This window comes from Halyomorpha halys, unplaced genomic scaffold (assembly GCF_000696795.3).
Source record: "Halyomorpha halys isolate HHAL.00 unplaced genomic scaffold, Hhal_1.1 Scaffold93.1, whole genome shotgun sequence".
In the NCBI taxonomy this organism is placed as follows: Eukaryota; Metazoa; Arthropoda; class Insecta; order Hemiptera; family Pentatomidae; genus Halyomorpha; species Halyomorpha halys.
Genome location: NW_027116355.1, coordinates 645,118 through 665,013, shown reverse-complemented (window position 1 = coordinate 665,013; position 19,896 = coordinate 645,118). Strand labels below are relative to the sequence as shown.

General features: G+C 30.0%; 1 protein-coding gene across 2 annotated transcripts in view; it reads left to right on the top strand.

Annotated features, from left to right (window-relative positions):
* Positions 1-13,667, top strand: part of l(3)L1231 (lethal (3) L1231) — a 39,435-nt gene extending 25,768 nt beyond the window's left edge. For both annotated transcript variants that reach the window (XM_014415124.3, XM_067053170.1), the window contains 4 exons: positions 2,368-2,599; positions 5,078-5,306; positions 8,232-8,393; positions 11,581-13,667. In XM_014415124.3, coding sequence (XP_014270610.1) covers positions 2,368-2,599; positions 5,078-5,306; positions 8,232-8,393; positions 11,581-11,795 — 838 coding nt within the window. In that variant the 3' untranslated portion in view covers positions 11,796-13,667. The remainder of the gene's footprint in view (positions 1-2,367; positions 2,600-5,077; positions 5,307-8,231; positions 8,394-11,580) is intronic.
* Positions 13,668-19,896: the final 6,229 nt, after the last annotated feature.

Sequence of the window (19,896 nt, the reverse complement as noted above, 5' to 3'; positions counted from 1 at the left end):
TTAGTCCTTAGCTAACCTTTCCAATATAAAACTGCTATAGTATTTGATTAATATTATTTATTTTTTTACTAAAGAATAATCATATGTTGTGAATTAACTTGTTACAAATCCTTTATTAATGGAATGAGTAATAAGTTTCTATTATTGGTTCTAGATGAAGAATCTTCCAGTTATTTTCTGAACATGTTAATTTAAACTTTTACTTGTTTATTCTAACTTAATTTAAGTTGTATGTGTAGATATGAAATCTCACTCTATAAGATAAAAGTGAAGATTATTTTTAAGTATCTTTTCCTATTATTTTGAAAGGTATTAAAGAATATTTACTGATTTTTTTTCTTAGGAATCAAATATACACTTCGAACCGTACTTTATTTATTGCTTATTATTCACTTATTCACAATTTTTCAGACAGTTTGTCCATCTTGAAAAATTTCCATTACTCCAATGGTAAAGTGTTATCCACTTTCTACTAAGCACGTAGAGATACATAGCTTATTACAGTTCAGTTTATTAATTTTATTGAAAAGTAGCCAATATCCATTCATCCTACACTTAAAACTTTCTATTATCGACAATTTCCATACCTTTTTATTATGGCCATTTTTTTTTCTTTATATAGTTTCTTGAATCTTTTTAATAAGCTTAATTGTTTATTAGTCTACAATAATGAAAAGGCAATTGTTATCCTATACAATTACCGGAGCAATTTGAGATCAGAGCCTTAACACATGGAGAAGAACTAACAGATAGCAGAGACTGGTCAGTCAATATCTTATGATATAAAGGCAAGGTTAAGATGGGCTGGGAATGTGGCTTGAAGAAATCTATCAGGGCACCTCTGCACAACTATGAATGCCAGTATAGTTGACAAAGAGTGGAACAACTGACAAGTGAGACACGTGGAAGTCCAAAAACCTGATGGATAGAAAGAAAAGAGCTATATGCAGCAAACAAAAAAAAAAAGTTATACATCAATGGTAGAAAGTTTTAAGTTTAAGACAAATAGATATTGGCTATTTTTCAATAAAATTAACTAATTATAATAAAGGCTTAGTGAGTCCGAAGGTTGGATGTTGATATCACCAATCATTGCTTATAACTATCTATCTAACGATGTACATATTTCCTACAATACTATCACCTGTATTATATTTACCGGATGCAGTCCATGCTATTTGGCATTGTGTAGCCTTCTAAATTACCTAATTATAATAAAGGCTTAGTGAGCCCGAAGTTTGGATGTTGATACCACCAATCATTGTTTACAACTATCTATCCAATGCTTTACGTATTCCGTACAATACCATCACCTGAATTATATTTACCAGAAGGAGTCCATACTATTTGGCATTGTGTAGCCTTCTGAATTAACTAATTATAATAAAGGCTTAGTGACCTCGAAGTATGGATGATGATCCATGCTATTTGGCATTGTGTAGTCTTCTAAATTTTTTGTTTATTGCATCCTTCATCGTTCTTGAATATTTTATGCAATACTTTTTTTTATTCAAAAACCTTAGGACGCTGTTCCTCCTTAATGTAAGAGGCCACATTTAACATCGTTAAAAACAGTGAAAAGGTAATATGATCGGAGAGGTTTGTCGGGGGGAGAGGGAGGGGTGCAGTCAGCAAAGAACAACATAAATAAACAAAACAATATTTATTTATTTTATGCTGACATTTCGACCTGAGTTTTCGGTCTTCATCAGGGCTATAGAACAAAAGAGATAACACCAACAATTAGAGAAACATAAAATTGAAAAGGAATAGTATACAAACAAATTTGGAATTATACAAATTATTGAATTGAATCATAAATGATAAAAAATTTGATAATTGATAATTGAATAGTAAAAAAAAAATTGATTGATAAACGTGGAATTAGATGGTAGTAGATTGAAAACAGTGAAAGATGAAATATAATATTATGTAGGTAAGAAGATGTATATAATATAAGATATGTAAGTAGTGTCTAAAAAACTTAAAAACAAATATTGAATCTACAAATTGAACAATATCACAGAAAAAGAAATATTGTGTGTGAGTGATTTTTATCTGAATTAATTCAATTTGTAGATTTTGTTACAAATACTGAAGATGGACGGTCACTCTTTAATGTTGTGACCAAGTTAATAGTGTGCAATTAATAAAGTGTAGTTAGAAGTGTTAAGGTTTATTACACTTCTTGAGAAAAACATCAGAAAATATTAATATATAGCCTTAAAAAAATATATGAAAGAATAATTTTGATTAGTTATGTTTTAAAATTTAGTTGTTGCATAAATAAATAAATCAAGATTTAATGCCTTTTTCTTTTTTGTTGTAAATCATATTTTATCTGGATACTTATAATTCTTGTTCTAGAGGATCGATGTTCCTGTTAAGGGGAGAAAAGTGTTCATACCCAGAGGGATGTGAAAGGCAAGCCCTCCCTTGTACGCGACACTGCCTTAGGCATATTATGTACAATGTGGACCAACGTTTGTTTTCGCATTGCACTGCCAAGTATCCCGATAACACACAGTGTACGACTCCTGTCTTTGATGTTCTTCATCATTTGCCTGTTTGTCATAGGCATGCATCATCGGTAACATATGTAAGTACGAGCTATAAATTAATAATTATTTTGAAGAATATGAATGGTCTAGGTTGCAGTTAAGAAAAACAATTAAGAAATAATTTCAACTATTTATTTCAAAATATATATTTTCCAGTTTTTTGTTAAAACTGTATCTCAGGAACTATGAGATGTATCTATATTTATTAGTTAGCAAATTAAAGCTATTTAAATGTGCTATAAATTTGTTTATGATTAGTATCTTCACAGGAGTAGCATTTTCCATGATCTCTGACAAAGTAATATCACAAAATGTTGATTATGCATTAATTGAGAAAAAAATTTGAAAAACTGTCTCTGAAACTATTGAACGTAAACAAATCTATAAAAAAAGGATTAAGTCAAGGCTCAAATTTTTAAAAATTTATTTACTACTTAATGAAAAACAAGAGAAAATTTTAGATTTTTGAGGTATAAAATAAATTTCTGGTGTAGTCTATTTGCATACACTCCACCAGTATTTACTATAAATTTGGTTTGATATAGCGGCTATTGGTAAATAGTTTAAACTATTACTTAATTGTTTTATTGACCTGGAGCATCCATATTCCTCTCGCTCAATTCATAGACATTCAATCATCTATGTACATATCTCTTATATATATAATAATTATTATTATTATTTTCTTTATAATTGTTTTCTTGACCTGGACCTTCCATATTCCTCTCACTCAATTCACAGACATTCAATCATCTATAAATATATATATTAATAATTATTTCAATTGATTTTAAGAAGGAAAAATGCTCTTAGTGTCAAAATTAGTGCTATTTACATTCTTTTAATCTGAAACTAACCGTATCAAACGTTTTCACTTATGTTAAATTTGGTTTTTACTTGCCTACTTGATACACATGATGAGAATTTTAACAATTGCAACCGATTAACTGAATAAGATCTTAAATTTATGCAAAGGACATACATTCTTTTTATTGGACAAAAGACAAACATTCGCTACAAAACCTGATTTGACAGAGAAAATATTGTCAGTTGGATGGTTTTATATCAACAATTTTTTTTAAAAAAGATGATATGTTTTAAACTATTTAAAGAAAATTTACAGGCCTTCAGTGAAAAGGTTGTTAGTTCTTTCTCCCTGTGGTATCAGCATTTCATGGTTTTCTCTCTTAATGGTGGAGCATTATATTTGTGGGGAGGTAAGTCCCAAAGACTGTTTTAGTCATTGGGAAAAAATAAAAAACGTGATATTTATATCACTTGGATTCAGAAAAAACGTAATGGGAAATACAAGTACTCGACATCCATGTTGCATACAGGTCATGTTGGTGAATCTGCGATGCCTATCTGATGAAGTTGTTTTTGGAAAATATCATCTCCTGTTGCGATCCAAAAATAAGCCACTGCCCTAGCTCTGCTAAGATTACCAGGGATTCGTTCATCCTTATTCAGTTGGCTCTCCCACTTCTTACTTTATACTTGAACTTTGTGTCTGGTGCTTGTCCTTATAATGAGAACTTATAATAGATTTCACTGTTCTGTAAGAAAGTGGTCGAACAGGCTGGTTTTCCGCAAAACCAAGCTCAGTCAACTTGTCAGCTTATTCATTGCCATGTATACCACCATGGCCTGGTATCCACTGCAGAGCTATAGTCTTTCCTCTTTTCCTCATAATAGCAGGAAAGAAAACAGAGGATTAGTGCTGCTCGGATTCTTATCATTTATACATGTGTCTCCTGGATAACACTAAATGAGCAATAGCCCATTTCTGAAAAAATTGCTTATTTTGTCTATAATGAAAGGTGGTTAGTTACATTGGGATGGACATGAACTTTCCTGGCATTTATAACCTGGTATAAATGCAGTCCTGACTGCAGAAGGATTTGGGAGCTTCGACAGATCAACATCTTAAAGAGAATTGGTTAGGTTAATTTAGAAGCAAGTAAGAAGCTTGTTGTAGATTCAGGTTTGTTTTGTTGAGTCTTCATTATCTTAACCTCAGTAGGAGATTGTTGTAATTTAGCCAATTCCCCTAAACCAGACTGGAAGTAAATCATTTCTGTTATTGTGAGCACATTCCTTCACATGATCATTCTTGTGCTTGAGATTAGCTTAAAATTTATTCTCAAAATATAACCTAGTTCGGAAGAGGGTAGACAATCATTCATTCTGACTATATGCCATCAACCAAAATTGGCCTCGCGATCAACTTGTTGGCCACCCCTGGGACATATTACATGAATAAGGGAAAAATATTGATTTTATTGGAAATTTGCAACTGTCATCTCTGCACAGTTTTTACACAGAAAAGTTGATGTTCTTTATCTTTTTAATCCGAGTGTTTATATCAGACCTTTTATTCTTACTCGAATAAAATTGATAAATTAAAAAATTGTTATCAGCATTGAATCTCAGTGTTAGTTAGGCCTTGTTATAATTATAGTTATTTTTAATATTTGTTATATTTAATGTGTTAATAAATCTCAATTTTATCACAGGAAACACAAAATAGATTATCGGATTCAAGATCTGGTAAGAAGGTGAGTAAGAAGAGTCGAATATTGGGAAGTAGTAAAAGAAATAATAAAAAGAGAAAAAAGCTAGGCATTTCTTCTTCTGCATCAAGGCAGCCGAGCGATGTTACTGGCACTTCTTCTCCAATACCAGCTCCTGTTTCAGAAACCATTCTGGAAACAGAAACAAATGCTATTGTAGCTCAACCGCATGGTAAGGAATGCTCACATTTAAACATTTTATATTATATCATAATATTTTTCTTCATAGCATGGATTATTATTAAGTGATATTTTTACAAAGATGAGGTTTTCGCTGTCTACCTCTGCCTGAACCAAATCTACTTTTCAGTATTGACAAAATTTTTTAAATTATCAACAGTTAACTAATAATTATTGATAATTTCACAACTTTGTCCGTCTTGATAGGTAGATTTGGCTCAGGCTCAGGAACCTTATCTGATTAGATTTCAGACACCTAAGTACCATGGTATCACTGAGGCATTATGTACCCAAAGAACTTCATCTTTGCAAAATTATCTCTTTTTATACCCACGGTATGAAACCAAAATTAATTTTTTAAAATCAATTTCACAATTAAATTTTTTGTATAATTTTAACTTGTTAAATTAGGGATATCTTTTATGGGAGAATTTTTATTTTTAAAATTAAGGGATTGGTGTTTTGAAACAATTGTTTTTGTTTGTTTTTTATAAAAGATTACTAAATAAAAATTGTTAAGCAACAGTAAAATATAAATTTCTCTTTGAATAAATTTTAGTTTAATTTTTATTTTTATTAACTAATAAACCATTTAAAGGCCTGTTAGTGCAGTGACACTTGGTTTCTTTACATAATTTACTGTCATAGCAGTACATTAGGAACATTCATTCTGGCATTACTATCATTGTCTTTAGTGAAGCTAATGTCATGTTGAGGCTAGTTTATTTCATTAAAATGTTTATATTTCATTTTTTTTTTTTTTTATCTTTAAGTATTAGTTACAAGAAGGGGTGGGGTAGCTTAGTGAATAAAGTGTTGTGCTACTAACTCTCGGGCTTGAATTTGAATCCGCCTGTGGTAGATAATTATTTATTCTGTTACTCTAGCTGTGAATCAACCCTGTGGGTTCATACTACCCAGCCTCAACAAAGTGTGTATCCTTAGTTGGAGGAAAAACATAGCTGTTGAGTGTGATCTTGAACAAATCAGCTCCTTATAGAACCTTTGTTAAGTACTAAACCCCTGACTCTTTGTTGGTTATTGTGTTACTGTTTTTTTTTTTTTTTTTGTTTTTTTTTACTAGTTACCATAGAAATTTTTAAAAGTGATTCATATTTTTTTATTAAAACCTATTTTTAAAAAGGATGGGGAAAAACTCATAAAAATTTATATTTTAAGGTTTTATAGATGAAAATTAAAATATAATGGTTTGAAATATAAAAATTTTCTATGAAATTTATTTTATGAAAATAAAAATTATTTTGTAATTGAAACTCAACTGAAATTAATAGTTATTTTCAGTCGCTAGTCTTACCTCAAAACCAATATTATAGTCAGGAATTTAAGTGTGTTAGTAAATATAACTAAATTCATTAAAAGTTCTAAATAAATCTAACCATCTGTTAGAAAATATATATGATGGATATATGCATAGATAATATTCAAGAAATAATAAGAATATAACTAAAAAATAAGTGTGTGCGTGCTTCTTTATATTAAATTATTTGTTAACTATCACTATATTGTTAACACATCTAATAGTGTCTTAAAAGTGTAATTGCTTATTCTTCCTTCAGCATCTGCAATAGCAAAACTGATATACGATAGAACCTTTCCTTTACTGACTGTAAAAAGAAATTAAAGTGCTGAGAAATAAGTTCGGAAAAACAAATATTAAAAACTTACAGATCGTCTATATGTTTAAATTAAATCATTTATCTGAAGAAATCATTTTTTAATTGTTTCAAATTGGTCTAATAAATTTAACTTCATGATATATTAATATACTACATGAACCTATATATTAGGCTTGTTTATATTTTAATTTTAACGGAATATATGAGTTAAATTAATATTAGAGGTTTTTTCTTTTATACACTCCAGATTAACTTGTGATGTCTCTGGATTAGAATGATAAGCTTTTTCCCAGATTTTTCCTAATTAAGGGCATTCACTTAATGTGACCGGGTGGACCGGATGAGGGTTGACCCACGGCTACACTAACAGAATTAATAATTATCTGGCACAGTCGGACATTGCATTTATTAAACTAAAATTAAATATTAATATTTTTATTATGGAGTTGTCCTCAGATCGTATTCAAGTCTAAAATGATATTTTTTCAACAAAAGCTCTAAATATTACATATTTAAGCTAAAAACATGTTTTAAAGTCCTTTTACAATAATTATTACAAATACAATGGTACAAAAAAAAAAAAAACTTTGTCAGGTAGTTCAGTATAGCTTCCTCCATCATTTTTATTAGCTGCATCTGGCAAATGGAATGCAATCTACACACCTCTTCTGGAAAATCACACGCATTGACCCTTCTAATGGACATTCTTTGAACCAATTTTTTTTCTCTTGGAAATAACTTCAATCCTTTTTGTTTCATAGATAGTTAATTTCAATTTAAAATAAAAAGTTTCTATGCAAAAGTTAGTCAATAAATATTAAAGCCTTAATGAGAGAATATCAGAGTAAAGATGTCTATCACAAGGATGACTTACACACAAAACCAAAATTTTTTCCATTTTGTCAAAATTTAAAATGTCAGTGGAATTTTCAATTTCAAAAACAATAATTTTTTCACTTTCTGTGGAAGCAATTAAAAATAATAATAATAATATGGTTGTCCCATGTATTGATTTTTGGATGAACTGCAATAATAAATTAATTTTAGATGACTAGGGAAGTATATGGACATCCCTTATGATCCATATTTAAAATCTCTCATTTATTTTAATTATAATTTCAATGCCTTGAATAATAAACAATATTTAATTAATTAAAGAATATATTAAGAAATAAGACTTTATAGAATTAAAAATTTATTTCAAATTTTTGTTAAAAGAAATGAAATATGTATTTTTATTAAATCTGTCAAAATCTTAATTTTATTTCCATCGATTACAGATACTGGAGTTGTAGAAGAAGTTCCAGTCGAGGAGGTTCTTGCTATTGCTTCTTTGGATCCAGCTGAGCTCGCAAGTCAGGCAACCAGGTTGTTAGAAGAACATGATTTAACCAATGTTCTCAATCAGCTGTCCACAGATGCTTTTAATGACATTTTCATTGGTAAGATTATTTATATTACTTTAACATGTTATATTATTAATCAATTATACCATTTGTATTTGAGAAAAAGATAGTAGTGGTGCGGTCAGTAATAATGACCACAAATGAGTAAGACTTATGTTATTTGTGCCGATGTTTCAGCTTGCATTCCAAGCTTTCATAAGGGCTGAAAAAAAAAAAAAATTCAAAATGAATAAACAGTAAAATAAGGAAATAAGAAGATAACAAATGATACTAAAAAGATAACAAACATTGAAAATATAAAAAAGAGTAATGAAAACATAACAAAATGAGACAACATAATGAGAATTGAGGGAAAGTGAAATAGGATAGACAATGATAAACATAAAAATGTATCGATAAAATTGACAAAATAAAGAGGTGATATATAAACTTAAAAAAATTCTAAAGAGGGTAAGTAGTAAAATTGAAAACAATAAGATTTAATGAGCTGAATTAATTAATGAATAAAAAGAAAAGTAAATAAGGAAATAATTGAAGAGAGAAGAGAGTTTAGGAGTGACAGAAAAAAAAAAATCAACAGAGAGACTCACTTGACTCCATGAATTTTCTGCTATGAATAAGTATCGGATCAGCTGCAAGTTTGTGCTGGTGTAAAAAGTATCTTACAGTTAATCAAGGCCTGAGATGAAAGCCAGAAATTCAGACTGAAACATCGGCAAAAATAAAATAAGTTTTATTTATATTTGTTTATTATTACTAATCGCATCCCAATGACCATCTTTTCCTCACATTGAATCTACATTCAACTTCTTTATGTACCATGTCTATAGTGAATTTGCAGGTTCACTCATTTTTCCTTGCAAACATTTTTTTTAAATTCTCTACTTCTTGAATTGAATTCAGAAATGTTCATTATGAAGGAAGTGGTCAAAAAATGGTTGTTTGAAAACTATTTATTGTACACCTACTTTTGAGATTGGTGGATGAATTTTTTATCTGATCCCCAACACCACCAAACTAGCATTCAAATCTTACAAATAACTTTCCCCCTAATACCTGTAATATAGAAACTCTTAAGACTTTAAGTAAACCCTATATAACCTCAGTCCCTCCTTCCCTCAAATCTTCACCCCTTTATCCGTATAAATCACTTCTATGCATCCTTGTTTTCCCTGAAAATATACAGAAATCCCTACAATACATTATTCCTGTATTAGGTCGTATATTGCTGTTTTTCTTGAATAGTTGCATATATTGTTGCTTTCCTTGAATAGTGGCACGTCTTACAAAAAAATTGTTCTTATTTTTATTTAGAATTGGATGTATTACAAAGATAGCACCGTAGACTGCTATTACTTTGTTTGTTGAGGTCTTTCCTAAAGCTATTGGAGTTGTTACAAATCAACTCCCATCTATGGTACAATTTATGGTATATCTCAAAAACTTAATAAAACTTTTTTTATGAGGTGTGCCACTATTTAAGAAAAGATGCTATATCTCCTCCTTCAGATAGATTCCCTAAATCTCCTCCTTCCCAACTGATTGCATATTCCTTGTTTTTCCTAACAGTACCGTACCTCCCTTATCTGAGTAACATTTTTTTTAATAACTCCTACTTAAGAGATGGCTGAGAGAGAAGAGAAAGTTGTCTTATAGATAATCAACATATTCTAACAAGAATGGGAGGATTGATTTTTCATTTTGTTGTCTGTCATAAAATAACAGTCAACACGGCAAGGCTGCAATCAAACCGGCACTGCTGCAGACTGAAAGTTGCCTCTCGACCAGATTGCCTAAACCCCCACCTCCAACCAGATTGATTATACTTCCTTTCTTCAGACAAATTGTTTAATCCCCTCTGCTCCAAATCCTAATTTAATAATGATGTAAAATACCAAGGACTCTCGAATAATGAATTCCTAGAATTGTTTATTTGTTATTTTTTTACGCTTTGGTCTACCCCTCGAATGTTTACACGTTGGTTCAGTGTTTATTAACATTTTAGGGATCCATTCGTTACTAAGTCCCATAACCTTACTCGCCCATCTTATTCGCCGCAATGCTTAATAATTATATTTGCCAGGTGCAGTTCTCTCAATTCAGTGTTGTGTAGCCTTCTAAATTCTTCCGTTAATTCATCAGTCAGCCATAATACTTTATTTTCAAAAAACTTAAGGCACTGTTCTTCCCTTTGAATAAGAAGCCATGTTTCGCATTCCTAACGAACAGTGGGAAAGATAACAATTTTGTAAATTCTAACTTTTAAATTTTTGGACCGAATGTGCGAGCTAAGCAATTTCAAGATTGAAAAATAACAAGCTTTTCCCACCTTTATTTTATCATCAATTTAGTTTTTTCTACTTACCACAGGACCTAAGTACTTAAACCTATCTAGCTATTCAAATGCATTTCCTCCTATATCTGTATCACCAAAATTGCTCCCTTTTCTACTGCTAACCATATATTTTGTTTTATTCGTTTTTATTTTGAGACCTAGTTCCTTACTAGAGTTTACCAACATAGTTGTGTTTAGTTTTATTGTTTTCTTGTTCTCACTTACCCATACCAAATTATCAGTATACTCAAGCACCGTTATTTTACCACCTAATGTTAAACCCTTTTCGGTATGCATCACATTGTTAATTATGTATTCCAGTGCTAGATTAATTAAGATAGGTGATAAAGAATTGCCTTGTTTTGAACCCGACCCAGATAAAATTGAAACTTAATCAGTCAAATCAGTTTTTGAAATATAGGTATGCCAAAGAAAATACATTGGTGCATAGGCTAGTGAAAGTAATGGACAGAGTTTCATAAAAGTTATACTAAATCATTTTTCTCAAACTTTAGGCCGAAGTGGTTCAAGGAAACCATTTGTGCATGCCTAAGCAAAATTTGAGTATGAAACTTGGTAAAGTTTATATGGGGCCATGTATGCTCCACTGGCACAATCCTTGATAATTTCCTCTAAATCATGTTAATGATATTGGCTGTAGTGCTCGAAAGTTTTGACTATAAACAGTCAGATTGGGAACCAAGTTTTTTCCTGATGTCTAAAATGTAAAACATGATTGGAAATTTTCAGTTCTAAGAACAAAAATATTTTTTCACTTTCATTATCACCTTCGGTTGTGAGAAAGCAAACTTTTTTCCAATAATTATTATTATATTACTGCCTTGTATAATCATATACAGATTATAATTAAATTTTTCTTCTTTTCAGATAAAAATGGGGAATATGAACCAACAAGGGAAGAAACAGAAGAACTAGAAAGAGCACTTGAAGCTGTGAATAACGATGTTAGGTCATTAGAAACTTTGAGTAGAAGTTTACCTCTCCTTCAGCTCCCTTTAGATACAATGGCTCTTCTCGATGACCCAACACCCTTTACTTCTTTTCACAATGGATTCCCCCCACCCCAAACCCATCAGTCATAGCCATGCCGAGTTTTTAAAAATATTTTAAAGTTTATATTTTTATTATAAGCTCCACTTTTCTTTCACGCTTTACGACTGTTTTTGGCCTACACTAGTTTATTTTATTTTAGTCGGTGTCACACGTACGGTAAGATGTATATTATTTTTAAATTTTGTATTTATTGATCAACTGCAGTAATGTGTTTAATGCTGTTTAAAAGTCCAAAGATTTTTTTTTTTTTAATATTGTTTATTCGGATGGAGTATGTGTATAAGTGATTATTAGTTTGACGTATTTGTGTAATACTCTGCCTGTAAATTGTTCTAGTTACGTCTGTTTGTAAACTGGCACACACTACCTCATCGAATAGGTAATTTAGTATTATCTTGACAAATAGCCAATAAACGTGAACAGTTTTTATTAGCTGTGTTAATATTTGTGGTGTTGATACTTTGTATTTGAAATGACTTAAAATTAGGAAAAACGAGAATCCTTGCTGCTTTAATTGTTTAAATAATAAAAAATTTAAAAAAAAAAAAAGAAAAAAGAGAGTTTTAAGTAGGAGAGTATTACAATTTTAATGTACCTGGTAATAGGGGAACTATGAATATTTCAAAGTGTGAATTATAATTAAGAAAAAATAAATGCAGTTATTATGTTTTTTGTTACTGTGTAAAATGAATTAAGACATGATTTGAAGGAAAAAATAATAATAATAACTTTTTAAAAACCTAAACTTGTTCTACTCTTTTTTATCAGGGTTGTTACTTATATCTTTTATATTTATAATGGTTTGGGCAACGTAAAACAAAGCTCATTTATATGTATATAATAATTATTAAATTAATTGAATAACATTCGATTTAAGGTTTAGTTAGTATTACTTTGACTGAACATTGTTAGCAATTAAACAAACGCTTTAGTAATTGTCAAAGAATCGTTTTGGCAGGAAAAAAAAAACATATTAGAAATAAATTTACTGTATGAAGAAATATAAAAATTGAAAGAATGTTAATTGGGTCAACATTTTATTTTATTTTTTCTCTCTTTTTACTTTTAATTTATTAATGTGAAAATTAGATCCAATTATAAACGACTGAGCATATTTATTAAGAACTAGTTTGTTTTTAATGTTCAGATATACTTTTTTTTTTTTTTTTTTTTAAATTAAAAGTTATATACTGTCTCTTTTCGTGATAATAGTATTAAATAATTACTTTTAAAAGTGACCGTATGATTATGTTGTTAGTTTATGTCGCTGTAGTTGAAAATATTTACACAGCCCACAATTTATCCCAGACATATAATTAACATATGGGCAACCTTAAAAAAAAATTTTAATTAAAAAAATTAAATCTTACATATTTGTAATATTGTGTTACATCTTATTATTAATGCTTGTAGTAATCGTGTAGACATAATAATTGTCAGTATGTACCACATTGATCTTCACTCTAATCGCTATTTGTATGATAGTTAATTGTAGATGTTGTATTTATGTCGGCCACGTCCCCATATTGGGGATCGGCCTAGGGATTTAATTGTAAATGTGATCTGTATATTATTATAAATCTATTTTTATAGGAAATTTCAAAACAACACGAAGTTTTTTTGTTTTATTTAATTTCCTAAATTAGCTAATAATGTATTTGCTTATATGTTCCTGCCTTTTTAAATTATTCCTTCTAACATTTCTCTCACATGAATTTTTTACTATTTTTTGTAATAAGATAAATATAAAAAAAAATCATTAGTAGTTATATTCGATGATCATGAAATTATATATTTTGTTAAAATATTTACACACACAAGATCTTGTTCAATTTCATTTTGTGTATAAAAAAAAAGAAGAAAGGAAATTAAGCCTATGGTAAAAATTAATTATAATTGAGGAGGTTGCTGAAAAAAGGGCCTATACCGCAAATAATAATTTTGAGTAGAATATTCAAAAGTTTTTCTATATTTGTACATTAATTATCTAGAACATCTCCAGTATTCTTATCTGTTGGCCTTATTCTGCTGGTATTCAAAAAAGAGGACCAGATATGCACAATATCAAAATATATAAATTCAAAAATTGATATGTAGGCTTCTAAAAAAAAATTTATTGGCCCTTTTCACAACCTATATGTATTTTTTCCATAAAATCTTCTTTTTGATTTCTTTGTTAGGTAAAAATGAACCCAAACCATATGAACTTCTAAGCTTTGTTAAATTGAAAACACAAAATAGATTAGAAAATTATAATCACAATATTGTAAGTATACTGTTGTTTTAAATCAGTAAAAATCCTTTACAATACGAATGCCAAAATAATATAATTCAAAACTCATTTTGAAACAAAAAATGAAAGAAGACTTCTCTGTTGAAAATCTTCTCAGGAACTTCAATTCCAGAGTGACATGTAAGTATTCCCTGGATTCTTCTTATTAAACACAGTTTCTTTCCAGTTGAAACGTTTTGGAACATTCTGCTTTGCTTTTTTTTAATATTGTCCTTTTAAAATGCACTCTTTATTGTCAATATTATTAAATAATTTACTTTGAAAATTTTATAAGAGAACCACAAAAATACCAACAAAACAGTTTCAATAGTTAAAATTTACTTTCTGTCTTTGTTCATGAGTATCGGCGCCACTAACATATTATGCTGATGTGTTTGTTACTGGGACCAATAAACATCTTCAAGTTATAATGTTTAACAAGAGCATTCTGAGTTATTTCATCCCTTGTTTCCAGGATGACCTCCATCTGCTTCTGCGCCTCCTCAGTCTGTAGCCTTCCTAGAAGGGGTCTTCCTCTTCCAAGGCTGAAGTAAGTTGGCTCAACTTCTTTTTCTACCTGTACAAAAAAATCTTTGTATTCAGGGTAGTTTCTATTTCTCTTGTCGATTACCAAAGGAAAACAATTCTCTGAAAGTTTGCTCTGATGAGACTGTGTCTGTTCTGTTTAACCTATCGCTTTGAACAGCCCTGCAAAGTGAGACGAATCGTCAAACATTAAATGGTTATAAACTATTTGTTCCTTTTTGACTGCAACTCTGACCATCTTCTTATATTTAAGTTTTACAGTCAACTATATATTTATATATATAATTCTCTGAAAGGATGTTGAGTCTGGTCTCTCTCAGTAATTCAGCTCTGATTGGTGGTGTTACCTCTCAAAGGTGGTGGTGTTAGTTAATGAAAATATGCTCAGCAGCCTCCAGGATACTGCACCTTGGGCATAGCAGAACAATATCGTTTCCAAAAGGCACCATGACCTGTGAGAAATTGAGAGACCTAGTAGTCGGAAAGAGCTTGTTTCATTTCTAAACGTGCCTGGGCAGTGTGTAAATAGTTTCTCAAGGTAGCTCCTTTCAAGCTTGTCATCTATCCCTGGTCCCATCTCAGATTCCAAGGATTCTCATCAATTCTCACCTATCTGGTAAACCTGCTTTGCCTTCTCTCTTAACCACTAGCACCAGTGAATTTTATCGCAATAGATCAAGGGGTACCACTCTATCTAAAGCCTGCACCTCCTTATGATATACAGTATGGTTACCCACCTTAGAGCCTTTCTCTTAATTGTCACCAGCCTGCACCTATATATACATAGAATACCTAAAATCACACATTTGTATATGATCAATGTAGCTGGGTATCTGAGACTTTGTGAGGTGCCTCCTTGACTAAAACCATTCAGGGCTGGAGGTACCTTATTTCCTAGGGTTATAAAAACAGTTTTAATCTTAATGACACAAGATATCTCAATGAAATTTTTAAACAATAATCTTAAAATCACAAGGAAGAGATTGAGATTTCAGGTAAAGGGCCTATAGCTTGGTGGGCCCCTTCTCCAACCGCCTCCTTAATTGACACAAATCTGCTATCTTAATTTGTGGCTCAGACTCTTTAACACCATTTGAACCAGACTAAAGGAAGCTTCTCATCTCTGAGAGAATTCTTCCAAATAATGAGAAAATGGGGAAAAAGTATATTGTGAAATCGAACTTGGAAAACTTATCTGGCCTGGGACATTCACTGAGGATGGTAGTGAATAAAATTCTGAAGATATCAGAACAGGTGCTCTGTAACAACACTAGGCAGACCACGGGCTATGGTTCTGGGCTGGGGGATAACCGATTCCGGGAGCCTAATTTGTGTCTGACTGGAATAATATGTATAGACTAAGCTAATTGGAGAAAATTCACCACCGAGACAAGAAACCACTTTAGGTTCTAGTTTCACGGAAGTGAAGTGAATCTATTGATCTTGATGGCCCAAAACATCATTAGACAGTATCTTAATAAAATCATTTTTTTACTTTTTAATTGATGAATTTAAAAACCAAAAACCATTGAGTAGTTCAGGAACAAAACAATCTTCACTTTTCCAAACTGTTGGTTACAAGACAAAAACTCACTCTAATATATTTCATACCTAATGATTAGTTTTTCTCTAGGATACTGCATGTTTTCATCAAAATTTCCCACCATTAACTCTGGTCTGAATTATTAACCAATGCTAAAAATGTTTTTTTACGCGTATGTATATTGTTTTTTAGATCTTTGATATTTATTTTTAGGTTGTTTTTTGTGAAAATTTTTTTTTCTGCGTATGTATATTGTTTTTTAGATCTTTGATATTTATTTTTAGGTTGTTTTTTTGTGAAAATTTTTTTTCTGAGACAAGAATAATTGAAACTGAAAGAAACTCATGTCTGCATTAAAATTATTTACAATATTTATTAAAGATATAAAATATTTATATTAATAGGAAGATCGCTGATTGACCTTGTGTAATAATAAAAGAATGATGATTTCGCAAATATTAGAAGAAAAAAGAGAAAGAAAGGCAGTTGAGGATCATGAAGCTGTGATGAGAACAGAAAAAAAGAAAAAGGTCTGGGTTTGATAAAAAAAAACTCAAATAGTAATAAAATTTTAATATGAGCCAATGTTTTGTCCCACTTTGTCTAGGCTTAACAAGATACAAATAATTAAATGAGCTAACAAAGTAACAAAACAGATTACAAAAATAAAAGGTGTGACTAATTATGATTTAAAATATCTAAACATTTTTTATAAAAATGAACGATATTAATCAAAGAAGAAAAAAAAGATGTATAATGTAATGTAAAATTAAATAAGAATTACAAAAGGTTTTAAACAATTAATGAAAACAAAATTAACAAAATAAAGAATACTCAAAAAGGTGGAAAAAGAGAATAAAAGTAAAATCAAGAATTAGTAAGAAATTTAGTGTTGAAGAATAAAATCATAAAGAACTAGTCAAATTTCATTTTTGTTAAGTATTTTCTTACTTTACCTCATTTAAGTGTTTTTATCTTTTCTAGCCCATGAGCCCTGCAACATAGGGCAAAACGTTGGTTCACATTAAATAGTTTTACGATTATTTGAGTTTTTTTTTCTTTGACCGGCCCCGGACCATCTTCCATTTATCATCATACACGGTCAATCATTGATCTTCCATTAAAAATTTTAATTTTAGGAAATTTCGTATTGATTGTTGGCTAAAAACTATTTAGTTTGCCAGTTTTTAAGTTTATACTTCAACTGGAAGTAATTTAAGAAAGATAAAACTTAAAAATGTGTATGAGGAGAAGATGGTTAGGGTGCAATCAGTGAATAACACAAATTAGTTAAAACTTATTTATTAATGCTGATGTTATAGCCAAAATTTCTAGCCTTCATCAGGGCTTAGAACAAAAAACATGGTTACAACCAATGAATAAAAAGATATATAGAATCCTTAGAAAATATCTAACATTATGGATAATTTACGTTATCATAAGAAGAAAGGCTGTATGAGAAGAGTAATGAATGTTGAAATTAAGTAGTAGGAAAGAGCAAATAATAGAATACATATGAAAATTTAGTTAATAAACCTACGTTTAAAGTGAAAAGTATTGAAAATAAAGTAATGAAAGAAATGGGAAATAAAACTTATGCATAGATAATTAAATATGTAAGTAAAATTATATAAATAACAGGATTAAGGAAATGAAAATATAAAGTTCTTTAAGAAATATGAGTATTTTAATTTAATTATAATAATTTAAAATTAAAGTTATGGAAAAAAAGATAAAGAAAATATATGTAATACTAGAATAAACTAACAAAATATGGAGTTAAGTAAGTGTTCACTAACTGCTTCTTTTGCATTATATAACTTTAGTTTATTTTTTTATTCTAGTATTTTACTTAAATATTTCATTATTTACATATATTTCCTTTCTCTTTTTTCCATAATTTTAATTTTAAACTATTATTATTGAATTTAAATACTAATATTTCTTTATTTCCTTTGGATTTTATAAGTTAATATTTTAATTTCCTATATATATGTTTTATTTCCTGCTTCTTTCATTACTTTATTTTTAATAATGTTCATTTTGTACATATCTTTACTACTTAGTTTTTCATATTGATTTTATTATTTGTTCTTTCCTCTTAATTTTAATATTACTCGTACAACAAACAGCCTTAATCTTCTTATAATATTCATGCCTGTCAACACTATGCACGTATCCATAATGTTAGTTATTTTCTCAATAAATCAGTTTTTACTTATATTGAAATGCTTCATCAGATAGACCTATCAACTAAGGAAAGGCAGAATATAAGCTTCTCACACTGGCATGTGGCCAGATCAAAAATGATTGCTCTGAACCCGAGCTTAGAGCTGCTACACTAAATACAATTTATGAGCTATAATACCCCATACAGCAGTGGCTCTACATTTATACCGATGGGTCTGCCTCCGGTATTAACAAGGGAGCTGGATGTGGCAATTATAATGGAGAAATGCAGGCTATTTGCTTTGCAATGGAAGCCGTTATTGAAAGCTATGACAACACTGAAATCCTCAGCGATTCCCAAGCCGTAACACAGAAATTATCAACAACATGTATCGCAGTCACTCACAGAAGAAAAGTGCAACAACATAGCTGCCATTTTGAAGAAAATAGGAAGGATTATAGCTCTACAGTTGAAACCAGGCCATGTTGGTTTATATGGCAATGAACAAGCTGACTAAGTTCGGTTGTGCAGAGAACCAGCCTGTTCGACCACTTTCTCACAGAACAGTGGAATCTTATAAGTTCTCATTAAAAGGACAAGATAAGCACTAGACAGAAAGTTCAAGCAGAATGAAAGAAGTGGGAGAGCCTACTGCTTAAGGATAAACGAATTCCCGCCAATCTTAGCCTAGCTGAGGAAGTGGCTTGTTTTCGCCTAGACAGGACATGAGCTCCAACACCTCCATCGAATAGGCATCGTAGATTCACCAAAATCTCCTCTGTGCAACAGGAGAGACCATCTTTTGATGTGTATTGATCTGGAAGATATTCAGCAGGATACAGACCAATGAAATAAGGGCAAAAGTGAACTTGTATTGGGTTGAGAGGGAAAATAGCCTACTTTCTATGGCGTAGAAAAAAATAAAATAAACTTATTTGTGTTCTTCACTGAGTACTTCCCCAACCATCTTCTTGAATATATTATCCATGGTCAACAACTTCTCATCATTATTAAACAATTTTAATAAATTTATTGTAAAAAATTTAATAATGGTTTCGGACTCTGGTATAATAAAATAAAATTATCAATATGGCATTTTATTGAGAAAAAAATAAAGGATACAGTATAATCGTATTCACAGCAGTAAAAAACAGAAATATACACAATTAATCCTTACAAAGCTGAAATATTTTCAAAAAAAAAAAAAAAAGTTCAATTAAACTGTGTAGTTTAATTTATACTAACTTAAGCACCAAAGTTACTGTGAAAAAATGTCTACTTAACGATAACAAAATAGTTATCATACTTCATTTCGTATCTAGCTAAGTAGATAACAATAAAACTTATTAAGGCTTAGATACACGACAATACGTGTTATACTGCCACATAATATGTTTACATATGCAGATAACAATGAGATCAAAATATGAAAAAATATTATTTGATAATAAACCTAATTTTAACATAAGATTTCAACATTACATAGAACATTGTGAAAAAGTAGAAACGTATATATATATTTATTCTAAAATATATTTAAATTGAAAGACTAATTTTATATTATCACTTGAAAAACAGAGATGTATCGACTCGGTATTA